Source organism: Erythranthe guttata, chromosome 4 (genome assembly GCF_056151865.1).
Source record: "Erythranthe guttata isolate IM_541 chromosome 4, IM_541, whole genome shotgun sequence".
NCBI classification, from domain to species: domain Eukaryota; kingdom Viridiplantae; phylum Streptophyta; class Magnoliopsida; order Lamiales; family Phrymaceae; genus Erythranthe; species Erythranthe guttata.
In genome coordinates this window covers 6,995,421-7,017,817 of record NC_142536.1, presented here as the reverse complement: position 1 = coordinate 7,017,817, position 22,397 = coordinate 6,995,421, and the positions used below count along the sequence as shown (strand labels likewise).

At 35.2% G+C, this 22,397-nt stretch overlaps 4 protein-coding genes and 2 long non-coding RNA genes across 12 annotated transcripts; 2 read left to right on the top strand and 4 right to left on the bottom strand.

Moving 5' to 3' along the window:
* Positions 1–1,470: 1,470 nt before the first annotated feature.
* EMB3141 (Pentatricopeptide repeat (PPR-like) superfamily protein) lies at positions 1,471–4,086 on the bottom strand. The gene has a single exon (XM_012975126.2). The coding sequence runs from the start codon at positions 3,779–3,781 to the stop codon at positions 1,670–1,672; it is 2,112 nt and encodes a 703-aa protein (XP_012830580.2). The 5' UTR covers positions 3,782–4,086; the 3' UTR covers positions 1,471–1,669.
* Positions 4,087–8,048: 3,962 nt separating this feature from the next.
* On the bottom strand, positions 8,049–11,438 carry LOC105973265 (uncharacterized). 7 transcript variants are annotated; one of them, XM_088816743.1, is made up of 7 exons: positions 10,839–11,438; positions 10,504–10,630; positions 9,810–9,877; positions 9,601–9,733; positions 8,819–8,903; positions 8,353–8,431; positions 8,049–8,242 (listed from the first exon to the last, which is right to left on the bottom strand). In XM_088816743.1, the coding sequence occupies exons 1-4, from the start codon at positions 10,999–11,001 to the stop codon at positions 9,714–9,716; spliced, it is 378 nt and encodes a 125-aa protein (XP_088672869.1). In that variant the 5' UTR covers positions 11,002–11,438; the 3' UTR covers positions 8,049–8,242; positions 8,353–8,431; positions 8,819–8,903; positions 9,601–9,713. The 7 variants fall into 7 exon arrangements, 4 of the variants coding, with proteins under 4 accessions (XP_088672869.1, XP_088672872.1, XP_088672868.1 ...); XM_088816746.1 differs by lacking the exon at positions 8,353–8,431; XR_016030779.1 differs by having other exon boundaries at positions 8,169–8,431; positions 10,504–10,732; positions 10,839–11,436.
* Positions 11,439–14,228: 2,790 nt separating this feature from the next.
* Positions 14,229–15,440, top strand: LOC148771020 (uncharacterized). The gene is made up of 2 exons (XM_088817646.1): positions 14,229–14,601; positions 14,686–15,440. The coding sequence occupies exons 1-2, from the start codon at positions 14,257–14,259 to the stop codon at positions 15,133–15,135; spliced, it is 795 nt and encodes a 264-aa protein (XP_088673772.1). The 5' UTR covers positions 14,229–14,256; the 3' UTR covers positions 15,136–15,440.
* Positions 15,441–15,628: 188 nt separating this feature from the next.
* Positions 15,629–18,061, bottom strand: LOC148771019 (uncharacterized). The gene is made up of 5 exons (XM_088817447.1): positions 17,771–18,061; positions 17,445–17,670; positions 16,918–17,344; positions 16,337–16,574; positions 15,629–16,213 (listed from the first exon to the last, which is right to left on the bottom strand). The coding sequence occupies exons 1-5, from the start codon at positions 18,056–18,058 to the stop codon at positions 15,629–15,631; spliced, it is 1,764 nt and encodes a 587-aa protein (XP_088673573.1). The 5' UTR covers positions 18,059–18,061.
* A 69-nt stretch (positions 18,062–18,130) lies between these two features.
* LOC148771018 (uncharacterized) lies at positions 18,131–19,346 on the top strand. Its single transcript, XR_016031015.1, has 2 exons — positions 18,131–18,662; positions 18,819–19,346. It is a non-coding gene; the product is annotated as an uncharacterized LOC148771018 (long non-coding RNA).
* An 890-nt stretch (positions 19,347–20,236) lies between these two features.
* On the bottom strand, positions 20,237–20,859 carry LOC148771017 (uncharacterized). The gene is made up of 2 exons (XR_016031014.1): positions 20,505–20,859; positions 20,237–20,428 (listed from the first exon to the last, which is right to left on the bottom strand). It is a non-coding gene; the product is annotated as an uncharacterized LOC148771017 (long non-coding RNA).
* Between the last annotated feature and the right edge of the window lie 1,538 nt (positions 20,860–22,397).

Below are 22,397 nucleotides of genomic sequence, written 5' to 3'. Positions count from 1 at the left end.
ATGTGAAACAAATAATTTATAAGAATTTTGATTTTCATACCTTGTGAATAAATTTAAAATAGCTAAAGTCTAAAAAGTAGCATTTTTACAAATATAGTTTATAAGTGGTTTTTTTTTTCTTTTTTTTTTAAATAAAAAAATAGTTTTTGCTTATCTTATAATAAATTGTTTAAACTATAATCTCAAGAAACATCTCTACACAACTTCAGAACGTCATGAGACCTGCATGGGTCATCTCTAACTTCGTATTCGCTCAGAAACAAAATCTATGCAATAAACTTCTATTTAAATATAATTTAAACTAATTTTTTTTTTTTCCTAATTTGTAACAAGATTTGAATTTTCAAAACGAAAAAGAAAGTCGGATTGTTTTCTTTAATCTACTCCATACAACATTTGGGATCATTACAAAAAATAAGTCGAAAACTGAAATATGTTTTGCAAACACATCAACTTCTGAAATCGGTCGCTTTGATTTTTAAAGCATTTACAACCACCCCAAACATTTTTCGATATAACAACAATTATTTTCAAATTTTACCTACAACCAATTTCTACTTTTCATCCCTCAAAAAGTTTAAAAAAAAAAAAAAAAAAAAAGAAGAAAATCTATTTTTTCAAATGCTTTCTATAAACACAACCCTCACTCTGCACATAATTTTTTTCCTATGTTGTATATGCACATTTACACCCTCTACTGTGTGAAACAGGTACCTTGTGAATTCAGTATTAGAATGTTACATGTGTGTATGCATTCCCTATGTAGTTTTACTTGCACTGAATTCTGAGTGGTATGAATAGTTTTCATAGACAATTTTGGACCATATACAGTTATTTTCCAGGTGAAAAGAAGATGGGATTCATTATTTTCAGCCATTTTTTAAGTTTATTTTGTGATCAAGAAAATATTGCAGATACACTTTTTATATTTTTGTGGGACAATTTGGAAATTTGGGTAACACTGTATATATAGCATTTGTAGTGGGAATGTGCAATAAGAAATAGCAGTTTTTCGAGTCGGATTCATTCATTATTGGCAGCAGTGGCGGAGTTAGGATTTGATATAAGAGTTGGTTAAATGTTTACGGTGGTTCCGGGACAGCGCCCCCGGTTTTTTGTTAGGAATTATTCATAGAAAAACAACGTAAAATAGATAAATATTTGTTAATTGTGATTAAATTATATAAATTAGATCGTATGATGTTCAAAGTATAATTATTGGAACTCTTTAAACTGCATCACTAATTCAGTTAGGTGGGCTACTAATAAGAAACAACATACCTGGGATTTCAACGCGGGAGTTTTTTTTTTTTTTCTCGAATTTCTAAATTGACGACATCATACACACGGAATTTGCGACGATGTTGCATTAATAATGAAAAACAGATAAAAAAAAAAAAGTAAGATTCACAAATGTACAAAAATAAGATACGAAACAGCGAGAATAACAAAGTATTATCTGCAGAATTATTGTCACAGTAACAAGAGGTTGATTGAGGCCATATAAAAAATATCAATCCCGGTAAACCGGTTACGTTTCTTCGCAAAATAACCAAATGCAAACATTTTTATTCAATAAACGAGCTTACGATATCATTCTTAAAACATAAATATTCCTATATTTCAAAAAAAAAAGTAAAATAAATAAATAAATAAATAAACGGGTGTGTCACCAGTAATCACCGCAAGAACAACTGCCGTCTTTAAACCGATGAAATCTACTAGCATCCCTCACAACAATTTCTCTTCCATAAACCATCGAAATCAATTTAATCGCACCATGGCAATCGTTGCAAATCCTATGACTCTGCACAAGTTGCAACGGAGTCGAATCCGGAGTTCTAATAAGCCCAAACGAAACGGCCAACTTCTCGCTATGATGAAGTGTCATCGATTCTTCTCGTTCGTCCACATCGGGCAGCAAATTCCCCCCCTGAGCAACATACCCACGTTTAGATATTTTCGCCATAATATCATCCAAATTATCGTAAATATTTTTCGTTTCAGGATGCGATTTATCTCCAGTAAAGAAAACAAATTGCTGCTTCTTTATATCTATCCAAGTACAAGCAGGCACCATTCTCAGACCTTTCCTCCTCAATGTTCTAAGAACTTCGGCCGCTTCTTCCAATTTTCCAGCACTGTTGTAAATATTCAGTAGCACAATGTAATTAGATAGTTTCTCAGGCCCCATTCCGTAAAGTTTCTCAGCTGCGTGTTTGCCGAGTACGAAATTCTTGTGGACCCTACAAGCTGTAAGCAAAGCTGCCCACATATTTACTGTCGGCTTAAACGGAGCGTCTCTCACCAAAGCAAAAGCTTCGTCGAGCAGCCCTTCTCTACCTAATAGCTCGACCATGCATGTGTAGTGCATTGCACGAGGCTTCACTTTGTAATCTCTACTCATCGATTGGAATATTCCCCAACCATAATCGGACAATCCCGAATAACAACAAGAGGACAGAACTGCCAAGAAAGTGATGTGATTGGGCACCATTCCTTCACGAACCATTCGCTCGAACAACTCGACTGCCTCGGCTCCACGGCCGTGATTGCCGTACCCCGATATCAGGGCATTCCAAGAGACGACATTTTTGTGAGGCATTCTATCGAACACGTTGCGTGCATCTTCTATCCTTCCCCATTTGCTGTAGAAGTCGATGAGTGCTGTGTTGGCCACTGTATCGGAGCCAAACCCGTTTCGAACTAGACCCGCGTGGGCTTGCTTCGCGTGCTCCAATGAGGCTAGCCTGGTGCAAACACGCACGATTATCGAGTACGTGAAATGGTCCATTTTAGCGCCGGAATCTTGCATCTCGTGGTACATGCTCAGAGCTTCTTCGCTGTAACCGTGAAGGGCATAACCGGCGATGATACTGTTCCATCCTACTGTGGTTTTCTCTCTCATCATATCGAAAACACACCTCGCGTCATCTATGTTACCGCACTTGCTGTACATGTCAATCATGGTACACGAGACGAATACATCGTCACTCAATCCCATCTTCAATGCACAAGAATGCAACTGCTGCCCAGGAGAAATAAGCTCCAAGCCAGCCGATGCTCGGATCATAGTCGCGAATGTTCGAGACCCAATATCCGAGGTGTCCTCCCACATCATCAAGAACAATCTGAACGCATCGACGTAATCACCCGAATCAACAAGTCCACCAATTATCGTATTCCATGAAATCAAATTTCTCTCGGGCATTTCCTCGAACAGGCGGCGTGCGTCGATCATCATCCCGCATTTCACATGCATCAACAACACCCTGTTCATCATGTACACATCCAGATCAACCCCCGAATCGTGCATATGACCGACCACCCTCTTCACACCCCTAATCGATCTCAGACCAATGCAAGCACTCACCAAGGCATCGTAAGTGTCGATGTTAATATCTAATTCTAAATCGCTCTCGCATTCCAAAATCTCGAACAATTCAAGAGCTTCGTTATACCTCTTGCACACAACCAATTTCTCAATCTGCCCACAAATTCCAGAACGTGAATTCGGATTATCCAAACGGGTTTCTTCTAAACGGCTATCTTTCTTGAAATTCTTTTCGGGCTCTCTCAAAGGTTTGGGCATTGGCCGGGGTTTCAATCCTTGGTCTAATAAAGAACACCTGAACCGAGAAAAGGGGGATCTACATCTTTTCTTACTCAGTGAAAAAACTTCAGAAATTGGGAGTTTCTGTTTGAGAAGGCTGGGGTTTACCAGCGAACAAGCGAATCTATAGCTGCTTTGGATTTGATCCAATGGCAATGAGATCTCCATACTTAAATTTAATCAATCAATCGGATAATAGAATTTGGAAGATGCAATCTGAAACTTTTACCTCGTCAGAGAAATGGTGAAGGAAAGTGGGATATCAAATTACTCCGTCGATAATCACAATGGAGAAGCGACTGAAGGCATTATGGGCGACGGCGGAAGGCGGGCGATGGTGGTGAGGTAAGGCGGTGGGATATTCCGGCGATAATCACAATGTCAGTTGGTGTTTTCAGCATTCAAATCCATTTCATATCGAGACTCAAGGAATAGTTGCGCTGTTGAGTGATATTTCTTCATTTGACGGAGGTTTCAATTAGTAGAGCACTTTTCCTTTTTTTTTTTTTTTTTTTTTTTTTTGTTATTATTATTATTATTATTATTATTATTATGACAAAGTTCATTTTGCACCTCTGAATTATGGGATGTGTCGCAAACACACGCCTTAATTACGAAACGTACCAAATACTCCATCATTTTTGTTTTGTATTTGAATATACTCAGATCACCCATTGACTTTCTTGTTGTCTTTTTCCTTTTACCTTTTTACCCCTATTGTGTAAGGGTACAAAGCTTATATGTGCCTTATTTTTTTTAACTTCATTTTTCTTCATTTTTCATTTGAAATTGGTGCATTTTTGCTCTTGTTTTTTAACTTCACGATAATGTCCGGCTCTAATTGTTAACATGAGTTCAATTTTATATAGCAATCCTAAGCAAACCACATTAGCAATTGAATACCTAATTTCTTTAAGGGGTCTTAAGATATAAGTCCTTGGTGACAAACCTTATTAGAACTAAATGACGAGCCTAATCAAAATTTGCTTCACATCCTTTATCAAAATTCATTTCACTCACAAATTCGAAATTACATCAGATTGTAAATATTATATGATGTACTATGGTGTACTATGGTATTATTTAATATTTTTAATTTGCATCTAGCATTTTTGTTATTTTATTTTTTTACGTGCAATACGTTTCTCTTTTTGTTTTTTTTCCATTACTATAATAATCTATTTTTTTTTTCTTTTTTTTCTACATAATATTGAAAATTATAATTTTTTTTTTAATTTTTTTTCCGGTCGTAGTCATCTATAAACACATGTAGTTTCGTTTTTGCCAAATAATACAACAAATTTTAAAAAATACTATGGTATGTTATGGTATACTACGGTATATTGTGGTGTACTATTCCGAACTTTATTATTCACCAACTCCCAGCCGCCGTCAAACCCTAACTTCCAACATCTTCCAAACACCGTTAAATCACAGCAGTCAACAAATTTCAGCCGCCGCCAAACCGTACCTGCAAAAACCTAGTCGTCCACCAACCCTAGCCGCCGACCAAATTAAACTCTAGCCATCGACCAAATTAAACCCTAGCCGCCATAGCCGTCGACCAAATTAAACCCTACACTACATTCAAAAACTTAGTCGTCCACCAACCGTAGCCGCCGGCCAGATTAAACTCTAGTCATCGACCAAATTAAACCCTTGCCGCCATAGCCGTCAACCAAATTAAACCCTAGCCGTCGACCAAATTGAAACCTAGCCACCATCCACCGTAGATCTGACCAAATTAAACATTAGCCATCGACCAAATTAAACCCTAGCCCCTATAGCCGTCGACCAAATTAAACCCTAGCCGTCGACCAAATTAAAACCTCGGCCTCATACTGACCTCCACCACCATAGTCGTCGTCGCCTCCTGCCTTCATAACCATCCCCTTATTAACACCGCCTCCACCGCTATAGTTGTGCCATAGCCATCGTCCCCTCAGCAATGGTGAGAAGTGATGGAGAGGGAGAGCGAGAGAAAGAGATACGAAAGATGGAGAACGAGAGAGAGGGAGAACAAGAAAGAGGGAGAACGAGAGAGGGAAAACGAGAGAGAGAGAGAGAGAGAGATAGAGAGAGAGAGAGAGAGAGAGAGAGAGAGAGAGAGAGAGAGAGAGAGAGAGAGAGAGAGAGAGAGAGATCTGGGAGAAACGTGTAGAATTTATGGATTTAAGTTGAGGGCAAATTTGGGATAAAAAAAAAGTAAAGGATGTGGGTCTATTTGTAAAAATGATTTAGTTCAGAAAAAAATATTAGGGTTGTATCCCATATCTAATTATGTTTACAACTAGGGACCTCTAGGCTCTAACATATGAACCCTTTCTTTAGTTAAACCAATTATCTCAAAATACGAGATTAAATCAGGCTAAACATCTAACTCAATGTAAGTCAAATCCCAATATATTGAAATTCCGTAAATATGTCTACTTCATTGATTTTAATAACAAAAAGTTGATATGCCATTATATCTTAAGATATATATACTCAACTTAATAAAATATTAAAGTAAGCTAAATATTGCGTAAATAGTCATCAAAGTAATGTTTGCAGATGAGTTATGTTGGAAAAAAATGAAGGAAATAGTGACTTTAATTTGTATTTTTTTTTAACTGAAATATATCTAAGTACTAAAAGTCACATATATTTTCCATAAACTATAGGAGGGGTAATATTGTAATTGCTCAACATAACATTACATAACTAATGTCTTTACATTTTTGTAAGGTTCACTACAACAAAAATGTCTTCTTGTGGCACAAAAAAATGTCCTAATACATATCATTAAAGAGGCACTTATACTTTTTAGGGCAAATAAAATATATGTCGCATAGTTGCGTGTTGCATTAGCTTGTGAGGCACTTATTAATTGTCCCATTAGGGCCCTTTTGGTTGGTGTGATGGGATTGTAAAATCAATATTGATTATAGATTATTGCACTGTTCACTACTATTTAGTATCATAAAATACCGTTTTGGATTGTAGGATTATTAATAATTGATAGTCTAATTTTTTCATTTGGTTTGAATGATTGTTATTGATTTCACATGTATTTACGTCCTTGGTCAACATTTCTTTCCTTGACCAAATAAATTCACGGTGTAAAGCCATGAATAATAATAAATTCACAAAACAAGCATTAAAAAAAAAAAATCCCAACTTTACCAAATCACCATCTCTATCGGCAAAAAACCCTAACCTCTGCAACAGGCTCTGCACAAATACAAACTCGAAATAACACCATCAAAACCCATTCGAAAACAGAGTCGGCCCTAGTATAATGAGCAATAGTAGGTGTTTTCGTGCAGATGGGTATGAGTCCGAGGATGGAAATCGAAACCACCCACCCATTTGTCGTTGCGGGCTACAAACATTTGTGCAAACATCTTGGACTTCTTTAAACCCGGGGCGCCGTTTTGTCACCTGCCCAAAACGAGATGTAAGATCCATTGTTTTTTGCAAAATTGAATTTGATTTGGTCATGAAACGAGATGGAAATCAAAATTGTATTTGATTTGGTCACCTGCCGAAAACGAATTTTTTAACAGATTGTTTTTGCAATTTTGTTGACCAATTTTTTGATTTGGTCATTGTTTTTGGTCATTGTTTTTGCACACCTGCCGAATTGTATTTGTTTTGGTCATTATTTTTGCAGTTTTGAAGGGGTTTATTAATAAATTATATTCTGGCCTTTTTTAATTGGTTTTTTTAGGGTAATCGATGCAAGTTCTATGAGTGGTGTGATCCGGAAATATGCGACCGAAGTAAGAAGATAATTCCAGGTTTGTTACGAAAAATTAACCTTTTAGAATCACAACTTCAAGCCACACTACAAGAAATATTGGTTTTAGTGACGATTTTGAATGGTCGCTAAAAGTTAGAAAATGGTAGTTAAAACTTCTAGCGACTAAATTAAGCTTGGTCACCGGTGGTCACAACAGGGTAGCTACTAAAAGTACTCAGTGACAAAAAAATTAATTGGACGCTAAAAGATGAGATTTAGCGGCGAACTAATAATGGTCACTAAAAATATAATTATTAACGACCAGTTTTAAACTCGCTAATGTAAATTTTATGGTGGCAATAATATTAATATGGTTGCTATAGCAACATATATAGTGGCCATATAATTTTGGTCACTAAATGATATATGCGTATAGTGACCATATTTTATTGTTGCTATAGGATATATATTTGGCCACCACATTTTTTGGTTGCTACATAATATACATATAGTGACGGTATATATTGGTTTATAAATAATATATCTGTTGGTTGCTAAAATATATACATATAGTGACCATATTATTGGTTGCAATAGTTTTTACATGGTTTCGACAATTATTAAATTTACCCAATAATTAGTTGATTGCATTAATCATTAATGTTTATTTGCAAAAGTGGCTGTAAAAAAAAACTAAAATAAAACTAAAGATTGCAATCAAATGTGAATATTATAATTTCAATCTATCGTACTAAATACAATAATAAATCAATCATTCCAAATAATAAGAAATATTACTATAATTATTTCATTATAAACTCCACTTCATAAATTGTTAAGCGACAACAAATATGACTTCCACGATAACGTTCTTTCACTTCATCAAACAGTCCAACCAGTCCAACCTGAAAAGTCCAACCTGAAAAAGGGAAAAACAAAATCAATTAGAAAATAAGAAATCATATGATAGAATCAATTCCAAGTATGCAATCAAAGTACATAATACTAAGTATACCTGGATCCACGATAAATAAATCTCGTATAAACGTGAGCAACACCCGATAATCTAATATTATTTTCTGTATCAGCTCCATCTAAAATAAGAGTATTGTTTAAATTTATACATGTCAACAAAAAGCCAGCTTCTTGTAGTAACAAAAGAGAGAACAAAATATATGGTACCAAAGAATAAAATTGTGACGCTCACTATCGAAATACAATAATCCTAAATGGTCCAAGAGTCGAGAAAAGAACGATTTGCGTTCAATGAACCACTGTAGAAACAAATCATTTGGAATCATAATAGAAGTGGTTCCAACTAGTATACAAGTAAAGATGTGAAACAATTCCGAATTGATAGATAAACAAATTGAAACTCGTTGAATTATTCAAGGTAGATAAAAGAACTCAATTGAGTAATCAAGGAATCGGGATGAGAAATTACTCGAATAATTCCCGAATCAAGAAATAGAGATCCTCACCTGAAGTCCCATGCAAGTGCTATAAAAACACCTCACTCTCGAGTCATGCTCAAGTCTTGAATGAGAGCATAAATATACTCAACACCTAGCAAATATTAGAATTAAATAAGTTATCGAATGTTAACATAATCGTTTACTATTCGGTTCTATTTCATATAAACATCCTAACTTAAATCTTATGCCATAATTGACAATCGAACATAATACACAATTTCTATGGCGTTCTATTTACCAAATACAACACACTCCAGGCATCAATTCACATGGTACGGAGTTGACTCGTGTTTGTTTGACAAGTTCTCGAAACAAAGGTTTAAAACATTTGTTTCCACAATTTCTTTGAAAAATCATAACAATTGGTACGATTATCCGAATCGGGAACGTAATATGCCAAATGAAAGCTAACAACTGCATCTACATGTTCACTGAGACTCTGATCACAAATTATGATCCCAGCATATTCAAAACAGGCCCAAAAGATGATTACAGAAAACTGCCAGAATTTCGGATAAATTCTCTTTTCTGGTACAATTTATTGTAAAATTCATAACTATTTGTAAAGTTATCCAAATTGGCCAAACAATATACCAAATCAAAGCTGACAACTTCATCTAAAAGTTTACTTAGTAAATATATCCCAAATTATTATCCTAAGACGGTAATAAAACCCAAAGAATATGATTCATCAAAACTGCCCTGTTTTTGGCAGACTCACTGCCGTCAAATTCTCATATCTAAAAGGCTATAAAACTTGCTCGAATTAGAAGCAATTTAACACTTACATATAATTATCAAGGTCCTCGACGAGTTTTGTGAAGAGACTGATTCGAAAATCTCACTCCAAACCCTTTGATTTCGACTCCGAAAACAGGTGCGGCAGAAGGTTTACTATTTCTCAGAATTTCGCCAACATAGCTGTCGGGTTAAATTTGGTTATATAACTTGAAGAAATAACTAACAAAGTCTTTCTCAAATAACAAAGTCTTCTCACCTCGAGTTAGCACCAAAAGCAACATCATAGACCGAATTTTCTTAGGTACACAACCACGTATGACGCACCTGAAATAAGAATCCATTAGTTTCTTAAGCTTCACCTTCGATCACATTACTTTAAACTTCTTGCTCAATGTGCATAAGACAAATTTCAGATAACTAATGACTCAAATAACTAATGACACAGATAGATGCTAACTATGGACATTAAACTAGAAACCAACGTTATTTGTTGTCACATTTTCTTCCAAAAATCGTAGCAGGCCGTACGCTTATCCAAATTGGGAAAACAATATACCAAATAAAAGCTCACAACTTTATCTACAATTGTGATGAAGATACCAACCCCCAATTACTAAGATAACACATCAATAACAGCCCGAAAAGTTGAATACAGAAAACTGCCAGAATTGTTTTGGACAAACTTGTTTGCTGTCACAGTTTATTTGAAAAATCATAACAATTTGTAGAGTTATCCAAATCGACCAAATAATATACCAAATCAAACCTCACAACTCAATATACAAAACATCAGAAGACACATAGCCTAAATTATAACTCCAACATAACAAAAACAGCTCCGTATGATGATTAGGCAAAACTGCCCTTTTTTTGACAGATTCGCTGTCGTCTGATTCCGACCCCTAAAAGTCTATAACACGTGCTCGAATTGGAAACAATTAAACACTTACTCACAGTTTTCGAGGTCCTCTGCGAGTTTCGAGAAGGAATGATTCCCAAATTCACATTCCAAGCCCTTTGATTTTGGCTCCGAAAACAGATGCGTAGCAGATTTTATTTCCCTTTCCGGCGAGCAGGCTGAATTTCATACCAAATTTCGGCGTGCAAATTTTTGTTCATTTTTCAAGATAATAAGCCATGATAAGTAGTGTTTTGCCCAATAGAACTTTTGACAAACACCTGGCGTGCACAATTACATCATAAGAAGAAAAGAAAAAAGGAAAAGGGAAAAGGGAGGTGGGAATTGGGTTGGAGTTCGGAGAAGAGGGTTTGTTCTTAGTCATACCATAACCTCCGCGATCGTTGAGCTTGGCCTGAACGATCATGGTTGAGATGAAGCGGGTGGCCTCATTCGCCTCCTCGAGATGGCGGTTGAGATCGGCAGGGGAGGTCACGAGACAGTTCTCCTCGAATTTCTTCCGGGCTTCGGCGACGGACTCACGGAGCATAATGGTGTCGCCGGCAAAAGTCTGACGTGTTGCTCTCAGCACCGCTCTGTATGCCCTGATCGACGAGATTCATTCTCGAAGGTCTCCAAACCATTGTTTTTCCTTAAAACCCAAATCTGAAATTATGTTTTCAAGTCCCCAATCTTTTCCTGTAATCAAATCTTCCGAATCTCCTTTATAGAATTTGAATTTTTTTGAATAGTGATAGGAAGTAGGGCTTGGGGAAATTGGGTGAAATAGGCGAATACTTTTGGGGAAAACAAAAGAGGTAATATAAGAGGGATTTTGGTGCAAACACAATGAAGAAATTAAGAGATAATTTTTTCTTGATTTTCTGTAATATTATGCGAGAATTCGTAGAGATCGAGAGAAAGAGAGCGGAGAGAGTAACAGAATGTTGTGTGATGAAACGAAAGAAAGATATGGCTGTATTTTTTCATTATTTGCATTTTCGCCCTATCTTTCTTTTACTTTCTTGATTTGTCTGGTGACCAAATCGAATTGATTTCCGTAAGTAGTTTCATAGTAACCAAATTCAAGTGGTTGCTAGCAACCCAATTAAATGGTTGTTAATAATTAAATTAAAGACTCGTAGCAACCGTAAAAAAAATTGATCTTAAATTGGTCACAATTAACACTAAGTTATAGTGATCATAAAAATTGTCGCTACAAACTTTAATTTTAGTTGCTATAAGATGTTTAACTATTAGTGACCACTTATAGCTACCAAATGTTCGGTGGTCGCAACAAAATTTAACCCTTCCCACTTTTGCTACAAAATTACGTTTGGTCACTAAATGTGAACATTCAGTGACCATTTAGTTATGGTCGCTGAGAATTTGGTCACTGAAACTAGTTTTTCTTGTAGTGCCATTAAGGATAAGGAAAATAAGAAAAAATACAAATTAACTTGCTTTGTATGTCTAGCATGTGTTTTGGTTATGTTGCTTGATCCCCTATATGGTTCAATTGCCATTGTAGGATTTGTTTGTTTCTTGGGAATTATTGATTACTTTATGTAAGAACTACATGTATGCTAAGAACTAATTATAGCCTATGTGGGGTTTTTTTTCTTTTTTTTCTTTCTTTTTAGTAGAACTTGAAGTTGTATTGATCTATTGAACAAAAGTAAATTTAGTTCGTGTTTTAAATGACCATATTTTGTTAAGTTGTTAAATATTGTGTTTATATAGTACACATTATATGATAATTTGGTAAGAGTAGTTGAGAAATCCGTAGGGAAATAGTGGAGTACCATACTACCATTACATAACGACAATACAATTAGTAAATGTCTACCATCCGTTGGCACTAGACATAGGGAAAACTCGATGAATTACATCATGTGCCAATTAGGGGGAAAAAAAGGTGCACTCCATTCATATGTAAATATAGGAATTTAAGGATCTATTACTCCCGAATTTTCGCCATTCGATCCATTGTCATTGTCGTCGTCCAAAGCATGCCCGTACATATCATGACGATATCCGTCGGGGTACATAACGTCCAATGGTAGGGGTTCCTCATTAAATTCGGGAGGCACATACATGTCATCCTCATTCCGATCGGGTACTAGAATGAAGTTTGGAACTTGTTCCGGTTCCTCGTTCATTCCGTCCTCGTCGTTATCTAGTTCCATTGGTAGGTGTGGGGTAAATCCGGGAACTTCCCCGAAATTGATTGGTGATGCCCGCTTCTCCTCAAATATCTTCACACATATGTCGTAGTACGGGAACCCGAATCTCTTAAAACCCCTCTCTATCGTAGTCTCCTTGAGAAACATATGAACATCCGATGTCTAGTATTAAAATACAAAGTATAGAGTTGGAAAAAATTAAAAGATTTGTGCTTCGTTAGTAACATGCATACCATGACGTGGTGAATGAATGCGAGTGGGCTCAACCGTGATCCGGTTCCTTGCTATGTTGTAGTTTACCCCCGGTTTGTTGATGTATTTGACGAAATCAACAAATCGGTTGCGTATAATTTGCTATCGGTTTTTTATCGTCAATAACGGAATGTCCAACTCGTAGCATTGATTGAAAATCCGTGCCGTCTCTACCACCATGGTATCGAAAAATTCCCCGTCGGCCAACGATGCAAATGGTATGCATAGCCGATCGAGTTCCCCCATGAGGAAGTCATCATACTCGGTCGGCCAATCCTCCTTGTTCAAAATAGAGTTGAGAAATTGAGTCCTCGTCATAGGCATTTTTAATGTAACACCTGCAAAATAAAACAACGATATTACCAAAAAAAATAAATTGTGGTAAATTTATTAAAAAATGAGTAACCTCTTCAATTTACAATAGCTTGCCTTATCTTGTGTTTTTTGTTGTTATTTTGGCTTTAAACTTGTAATTTGTGAGAAATCATTTGCATACATGACCTCTTTTATAGTAAAAAAAGATGCAAAGTAGTTGAATTGTGTTAAATGTTTTGAAGTGTGAATTTAATTATCTATGGTAGGAGTCAACATTTTTTGATTTTTGAGCTTGTAATGAATGTTGTTAATTTACAAGAACTGACTAATTTTTAGGCTGATACACACATAAATATTTTACAGCAACATTAATACACCCATATATATTACCGATGCATTAATACACTCACCTATATTTTACAGAACCCATAAATACACTCACATGTATTTTACAGAGCTCTTCTTAATACATACACATATATTTTAAACAATGCATTAATACACACACATATATTTTACTGTGTCATTAATACACACACATTATTTTACAGAGCCTGCATTAGAGCACACAGATATATGTTACAATTGGCAGACATTAATACACACGTGTATATATATATATATATATATATATATATATATATATATATATATATATATATATATATATATATATATATATAATATTGCAAAATAATACTTACTTACTATATTCATAATATTCGTAATATTACTTACTTATATATATATATTGCAAGATAATGTAATTTGAATATTCATTCACGGGTTCTTGATTCCATATTATTGCAGAGAATATAATGAAAATGTACTTACATGGTCAATAAAGTAATGAGAATAAAATCCCCACAAAATCATATGATTCTTGTTAAAGTGACATAAAGTGAAATATGAAAAAAAATTTCACCCAAACACTCTTATTCCAACACACTTTCGGGAATGGACATTTTCACCATTATTAGAAGTTGGCTATAAAATTAGGTTGAGTTTACTAATTGAACCACACAATACAAAATATAGTACATACCATCAAAATGGCACCAAAGAAAAAAACCCCAACTAGTCAATCGGACTACTTGTACGAGCTAGAGTGGGATGAATCAGTGGACAATTTTTTCATTGGCTATGTAAGTTCGCAAGCGGAGGTTGGTAATTTTGTCGACGGGCGGTCAAATATATCAACTTTGCTACTCGCCGTAGATGCAATTCGTGATGAATACAGTTTGTATTTTCCTTACACATATTGCATGAAAAGATTGGATCTTCTGACGAAAAGGTACTACACATTCAACTCAATATTGTCGTACCCAACTGTTACATACGATTCCGATACTAATAAAGTGTATGCATCGGATCGAGCATGGGGTTTAATAATAAAGGTTAGTAATTCTTTATTTTTTTTATTGGTTCATCGCTTCATTTTTGGATTTTGAAATAGACAAGCAATAACATTTGCAATGTAGGAGCATTCATTCGCCGCCGCTTATCAAACTTATGGTGAGTCGAAAATGTACGAGCTTACCTCGATATTCGGTGGTATGAAGACGAAGGAGGAACCCGAAGTGATTGAGGTGTCGTCCGACGGAAGCGGGGATAATATCGGAGGGTGTGCGACAAACTCGATTCCATTTCGTAGACGTCCGACAACGGTGAACGTTAACAATGTGTTGCCACCTAAAAAGTTGGAATATGCCAATTATGCATCGGATTCGGAGGAGTCCGCCGGTACCCAATGTAGCACAGCTAATACTAATGGAAGAAAGTTAAAAACCGTGAAGGAAACTTTAAACCAAGTCCGTAGAATTCAATCCAACTCCGAGTTTTCCACTAAGATGAAAGGTAAGATGAGCATGAGTTCTACCGCATCGAACGACCCATTGGGTTACTCGTTTGCAAATCCGAAAAATCTTTAGTCAACCTTTAACCAGTCAAGGGCAAACTTTTTTTTTCATTGCTTAACGGCATTATGTGCACATGCCATTTTCCAATTATTGGCATAAGTTTATTTTTGTAGTTGCTTTTTTATTTTAATTTTGGTATTTAAGTATATTTTCCTATAAAGTTATGTTTATTATTTGCATTCAAGATGACAGTTTGCCTTTGACAGTATGTTTTTCTATTGGTTTTTTATGTTTATTTTAAATTTATATAACATACAAATTTTCATACATATAAAATGTACCCTTAACCACAACATAATGGCTACTACGGCAACATAAGTAACATTAAAATATATCAAAAAAATTAAAGACCTAATACTAAAAATAGTCATAACAAAATACATATGTTTTTTCAGAATTTAAAATGTACCAGTACCTACAAAAGTATTATTACATAGCAAACAAACAGCCATCAGCCATCAAATATAGACAACGAAAATAAACGACAAAATATTACAAACAACGGCTAGTAACGACCATCGAGAATCATCCTTACCATGACAGCTTTGTTTTCGTCGTTCAAACCATGGAATATGTCTACTAGTTCTTTGTTCGTCGTGCAAATGTGCTTGGTCACATTTAATTTGTCTTCCACGCTTAAATTCGGAATCGGGCCAAGCGCGTCGAATACACTCTTCCTCAACGTAGCCGCATCATGCTCAAACCCCAAACGTTTCACCATTTCACCCAACCGTACCTCAGTTTTGTCAAAAAAATTCCCAATCATCCCCATTAACTCTCGGTCCAATGAATCTTGTCGGGGTCGTTTCTTACCCTTCGTCTTCTTCGTTTGGGTCGGTGTAGACCCCGCATGCCAAGATGACGTGTTGTCGGAGGCATCATCGTTGTTATCATTGTAGTTAACATCCGGCACATATTCACCACCGATGGAAACATGAGCGTTATCGTTGTCATTAGTTAATAAGTCGTTTACTACATCCGCGAACACCTCCGCATTTTCACCCGTGGCACGGTCTTTGCCAAATATGATGAGCCAATCCTTATAGTATGGCCAAGATTTGTAACGCATTGTACGTGCTTGGGCATCCGACTAAAAATGAACCGTCATGAAAATAGATGAAAAAAAAATATTTACTTTAGTATGGTGGTTCCCTAAATTATTTTAAGTATTGTTTCAAATTACGACTAACATAATTAAAAATTTATACTTTACCTTAACATATTCGTTCCAAACTTGATCATCGGCAACATCGATCGTGTTGGTAGAATCATTCCATCCAAACCCGGAACGCGACATCATTGTGCTTAATGAGCCGTACAATTTTTTCCACACATGAATTTTGCTATTAATGTGCGGAACCGCCTTCAGATCGGTCCCGGGGAATGTTTGATTCATGTGGAGTTCGAGGACCCCAAGATATCCCGTCTTGAATCCGTTGTCGCATTTCCATCTGCTAGTGACTATTTCTTTTAATGCAACAAGTAAACATTGTTCTTCCGGAAAGGTCCAAGTCCGGCGTGTGTTTGTGGTACGACCTTTTGTGTTTTGGGATTTCTGTGAAATTGTAATTCCATCCATATTGATGGCCTGTAATAGATATTGTGAATGAAAATTAATATTTATTGGCATTTAATAGTCAAGTCATAATAATAACATATTTTGATATATAACATACAATACATTCATTAGCTACTAAAAATTAAAAGAGTCTAAAACATTCACACAATTGTATCATAAAATTGAAAAAAAAATCTATGTTATACACTCATCGAGATGCCAACCAATGATGATACATGTTCAACGCCAAAGTATCTCTCCAATCAGTCCAATGTTCCGAGGCCTCCACGTTCTCAATCACTTGATCTTCTTGATACTCGTGGTTATTTCTAGTTTGCAAAACAACCCTCTCTTCCTCGGGGTCGCAATCGTTATTAGTACGTATAAAGTTGTGAAGAAGACAACAAGCCATTATAATACGGTTTTGTTGTTTGATTGGATAATACGCCGCACTCCTAAGTATTCCCCATCTTGATTTTAGTAGCCCAAATGACCACTCGATGATATTACGAGCTTTTGCATGTTTTAAATTGAAAAATTCTTTGTGATTTTGAGGGACATTGGCTGAAGTTCCAAACTCTTGAAGATGGTATCTAAGACCCCTATACGGGGCCAAAAACCCATCCCCGTTGGTATACCCACAATCGACCAAGTAGTAGTTCCCTGGCACGGTGGTATATAAGATGGTTGTTAATGATTAGTTAAGAATGACAATTAACGAGGAACATATTAAACGCAATTAGGGAATGTAATATAGTTATACCGATAGACACTTTTAAACCATTTTGCCTCGTAACCGCGTCGCGGAGAATCCGGTTGTCGGCGGCTGATCCTTCCCAACCCGTTAAGAGAAAAATAAAATTCATGTTCGTATCGCAAACAGCGAGGAAATTGATTGAAACATCTCCCTTTCTATTTCTATAACGAGGTTTGTCAGCCTTTGCAACCCTAGCAGCTACGTACGTTCCGTCTAAAGCACCTAAGGCACCCTATTCAATGAATGTGAAAATGAAATAGGGGTTGAATGGTAAATTTATTAATTATTGAATGTGAGATAATATTATGGTAAAATGTACTTTTCAAATTCACCTTAAAGTAGGAAAATCTCTCGTCCTCACAATCTTCATCAACGGGCTCCGGGTTGACGAGAAGTAAGGAGTGTAATTTCAATAATGCTTTAAGAACTCGGTTAAAGTATTTACTTATAGTGTAACCGGACCGTAGAAAAGTAGTTTGACAAACAACGTTTTTCTCGTGATGGGCCAAGATAAACAAAAAAATTGCTACTTGTTCTTCGACAACAACATTCCTCGTCGGTAACAACCCACCCATATTCTCTAGCAAATAGCACAAACGGCAAAAAATATCCATATTCATGCGTAAGTTATTTCTACAGGTGTTGTCTTGCGTACTTATTAAAAACCTCAGATTTTGAAGTTGGGTTTTGACTTTATTTTTAGGGGAAATTTGCTAGACACCCCTTATTTTGGACTTATATAGGTAGAAGTCCTAGTTGTTAGATGAATATAGGCCTAGGTCCTTTCACATAAAAAAATAATATAAATTAAATAATAAAAAGAATATATAGACATAAGTACCCTTATTGAATAAACATATTTTAGGGGATTCAGTTATTTACGTAAAGTTGGGAAATCAAATCCCAGTAATCACGATTGAAGGCAGAGTATCGTGTAAGACGCTTGGAAAACAGATCTTAGTCGATTCAAGGGAAATATGAGATCATCATGAAGAGTTCGAGAAACCAATACGATCGTATTACAATTAAACGCGAGAGTCGGTGTTGATAATTAGTGAATCCTTTTTTTTGGCCTGCAATCAACATGAAATTGAATTATACGCAAAGGTTTGTCAATTGACGTTTGTTGTTTTGAATTTTCGATTTATTAATCGTCGTTTTTACAACTTAATTTTCGTTCAATATTGTTTGCAGTTTATCGTTCTCCACAAAATTGGTGTTCAGGTATGATGTATTGGTATCGGTGAAGAAATTGTCGGATGCAATCAACATGAAATTGAATAATACGCAAAGGGTTGTCAATTGATGTTTGTTGTTTTGAATTTTCGATTTATTAATTGTCGTTTTTACAACTTAATTTTCGTTCAATATTGTTTGCAGTTTATCGTTCTCCACAAAATTGGTGTTCAGGTATGATGTATTGGTATCGATGAAGAAAGTATCGGATGCAATCAACATGAAATTGAATTATACGCAAATGGTTGTCAATTGATGTTTGTTGTTTTGAATTTTCGATTTATTAATTGTCGTTTTTACAACTTAATTTTCGTTCAATATTGTTTGCAGTTTATCGTTCTCCACAAAATTGGTGTTCAGGTATGATGTATTGTGTTTGCTCTCCTGAATTTAAAACACGTCGTGGTAGACCAAAGAAGAAGAGGATACCGTCTATTGGCGAGAAGATAAAGAGGAAAATAAGATGCGGGAGATGTAAAGAACTCGGTGAACACAACAAGAAGTCTTGTACGAATCCGATGTATTCTTAGGGGTGATGCTTTTTGGTTATGTTTTTTATGTTTCATTTAAGAACTTGTGCTATCATTTTCAAGCTTCTATTTTTGAATTTTTTTTTTGTTTATTTTTTATTAGCTTATGTTGATGTTTTACCATTTATAATGAAATGAACAATTTAACAAATGGTAAATTTTGATTAGCTTATGTTCATGTTTTGATTAGCTTATGTTCATGTTTTACCATTTAGCAAATGGTAAATTTGCTACAGACAACAAACACGAAGTTATTCCACAAATACATACCTCCATCTTTTATGTTGTAAACACCAAACAACAAAAAGCAAATAACAAACTATAAACTTTTACAGCGTTCAGTGAAACTACCAACTTTGTTTGGTTCATTACATCGCTCGTTGCACTAGTTAGCAAACAATATGTGTAAAACACAACGCATAATATTATACTTTAAGGAGCAAACGTGTAAAACTAGTAATTGTCTTATTTTTTAAACTGTCCTACTTAGTAATTAGCGAAAATTGAAATTGCAAACATAAAAAAGTAACATAAACAACGAGAAAAGTACGTCAACTAAGTTCAGGTACCAAAATATCAACAATTAATAGAGTACCTCAAATTATAGGATAATACAAGGATGTTTTACCAACTGCAAAATTATAATTGTATCAAAATGTAACCAAACTAAATATCCAAAATAGCAAGAGTTCAAGGTAGTTTCTAAAATCTGATCATTATGCGCTAATCTAACTTCCCAGTGTGTTCATCGTTTAAGAATTGATGAACAAAGTCACTTCGTAATGCGCATACCCCATTTTGTGCATCTTTAATGTCTAAGGGTTGTTGGCGACAAAATTGTCGTGCGATATAAAGGACGAACATCCCGCAGTCAACTGAATCAGGCTTTTGTTGTGGTGATGTCAAAACGGAAACTAATTTGGCCTTTGACTTAATACCAAATTTCATCTTCCCATTTGCAATCTGCATGAAACTCTTCATTTATTTGGCATCAACCAAGAATGGATCTTCTTTTCCGTCCAATCTTCTAGGCAATGAGGAGTTGAAATGCTCCCACGAGCAGTTAATCCTATCATAAACAAGTAGAGTCCAGTGGGGTATTATGTTCATGGGACCTTCACCTGAGTTTAACGGGAAAAGTAAGTAACGGAAATTGGTCACATCCTTTCCCGTCATGAAGTGTTGTACCATTTGAGTTGGTTTCATATTTTTTCGTATAACTCCCTGAAAAAACATAAGATATTACTTACATTACCAATTTTGTGTTTAAGACTTATAAACAAGATTAGATTATATATACCAGAAGCAAGCTGGGGAATATCAGACTATTCCCCATACGTGTGTGGTCTACGCCGCTTGCAAAATGCTCTTCATCTTGTTGTTTCATCAAAAGGTACGCACAAGAGTCCATTATCTGCTTATGCCATAATAACCAACCATTTCGAATAAAAAATAAATCAACGTGCAAAGTATGAGAAAATATCTAAATGTACGTACAAATATACGGTATGCAAATGTTAACTACAATTTAAATGTACAAACATTGTATAACAGACTGCAAACACCAAACTACAAAAACATATTGCAAAAAACCAACATGATAAGTACCACAAATATAAAATGTAAACATCACAATCGACACACTAAACTTAAATAACAAAAGACAAATATTCATGTCTAAAGTGCAAACCACAGTTAATAACAAATTGCAAACACTTAACTCAAAACATCCAACTTAGTTAACTGATTACCCAAATGAAAAATAAAATGTGCAAACAACAAATTGTAAAATGTGCAAACAGCAAATAGTTCACGTTTTGTTTAGAATAAACATAACCAAAGTTGTAACATAAACAAACCCTTCAATTTTTTTACCTGATTTCGGGGATTGGAAATCATCATCCTCCTTTGTTGTTAAGGGGAAAAAAAAAGGGGTTCTCAAATTATTATTGAAATATTTGAAATAAATAGCAAACAACAAAATGCAAAAACAAAATAAGAACAAAATACAAAATTGATAATGAAAGAAAAAAAATCAAAATTAAAAACCCAACATGCAAATAAAATTTTACAGAAAAGATCATTGCTTACCAAGACTTAATCGTGTTTTGGCCATCGAACGAACTCCAAACAACAAACCCTAAACACCAGCCGTTGATTCCGAAAAAAAAAAAACAATTTGTAAACAGCAAACGGAACGAAGGCAAATTGGGAAACAACAAATCGAACGAAGGCAAACGGAATGAAGGAAAAATGCTCAGACCTGGTAAAACTGCAAACGCTCAGACACTCACACGCTCAAAGAACAAACCCTAAACACCAGCCGTTGTTTCCGAACAACAAACAATTTGTAAACAGCAAACCAAACGAAGGCAAATAGGGAAACAACAATTCGAACGAAGGCAAAATGCAAACGACCTGGTAAAACTGCAAACGCTCAGACACCCAAACCTATGGAAGGCTTCAGAATTTGTGGAGAGATTTTGGCTTCGAAGAAACAAGGAAGAAATCGATTTCCTGATTTTTGCAATTCTAATTTTCGGATTTGCAGTATAAAAGATTGAAAAATAGGGGATTTGATTTTGAAGATTTATTTTACCGTATATTGATAGGGATATTGATAAGGGTACTTTTGACAAATTATAAATAAAAATATTTGCTGGAAATAAGAATTTAATAGATGGATTTTAACACATATAATCTCTTATAAGAGGACCTATAGCAAATTGCCCCTTATTTTTAAGACTATACCTAGTGGGGCCGTTTGTCGTATATCCTAACCGACGACGTCTAATTGAACCGTAAATTTTTATGAACATAATTAGAAACATTTTGATGTCAAACAAAATTTCAGTTAGCACAACAGCAATCTCTTCATCTTCATACGGCATGTTCGTAAATCTCAAACTACAATTAAATGGGAGCCAATATTACAACAACCATACATCATGTTATAACAAATAAACCAACCTACAGTTTGTTGACATAAATAGAGTTGAAATTATATTTATTCACATACTCATCCTATAATAAACACAAAATTCAAATTAAGGAATTAATTGCTTAATAACAAAATAAAGCACACGTTTTTAAACTTTAGCAAATTACTAACCCTTTTCGTTTATGCAAACAACACCAGGTTTGCTGCCATTACATAATAATAATATCAATAATAACCACTGTACAACATATA

Bases quoted from the DNA above. Each gene is read 5' to 3' on its own strand.
- LOC148771019 (XM_088817447.1), bottom strand. From the start codon at position 18,058: ATGAATATGGATATTTTTTGCCGTTTGTGCTATTTGCTAGAGAATATG. The intron at 17,345-17,444 runs GTATAACTATAT...CCACCGTGCCAG, and splicing joins TGGTTTAAAAGTGTCTATCG to GGAACTACTACTTGGTCGAT. The intron at 16,214-16,336 runs GTAAAGTATAAA...GTTCATTTTTAG, and splicing joins TTTGGAACGAATATGTTAAG to TCGGATGCCCAAGCACGTAC.
- EMB3141 (XM_012975126.2), bottom strand. From the start codon at position 3,781: ATGGAGATCTCATTGCCATTGGATCAAATCCAAAGCAGCTATAGATTC.
- LOC148771020 (XM_088817646.1), top strand. From the start codon at position 14,257: ATGGCACCAAAGAAAAAAACCCCAACTAGTCAATCGGACTACTTGTAC. The intron at 14,602-14,685 runs GTTAGTAATTCT...TTTGCAATGTAG, and splicing joins CATGGGGTTTAATAATAAAG to GAGCATTCATTCGCCGCCGC.
- LOC105973265 (XM_088816743.1), bottom strand. From the start codon at position 11,001: ATGCTCCGTGAGTCCGTCGCCGAAGCCCGGAAGAAATTCGAGGAGAAC. The intron at 10,631-10,838 runs GTATGACTAAGA...TATGAAATTCAG, and splicing joins CAACGATCGCGGAGGTTATG to CCTGCTCGCCGGAAAGGGAA. The intron at 9,878-10,503 runs GTAAGTGTTTAA...TTCTTATTTCAG, and splicing joins GAGGACCTCGAAAACTGTGA to GTGCGTCATACGTGGTTGTG.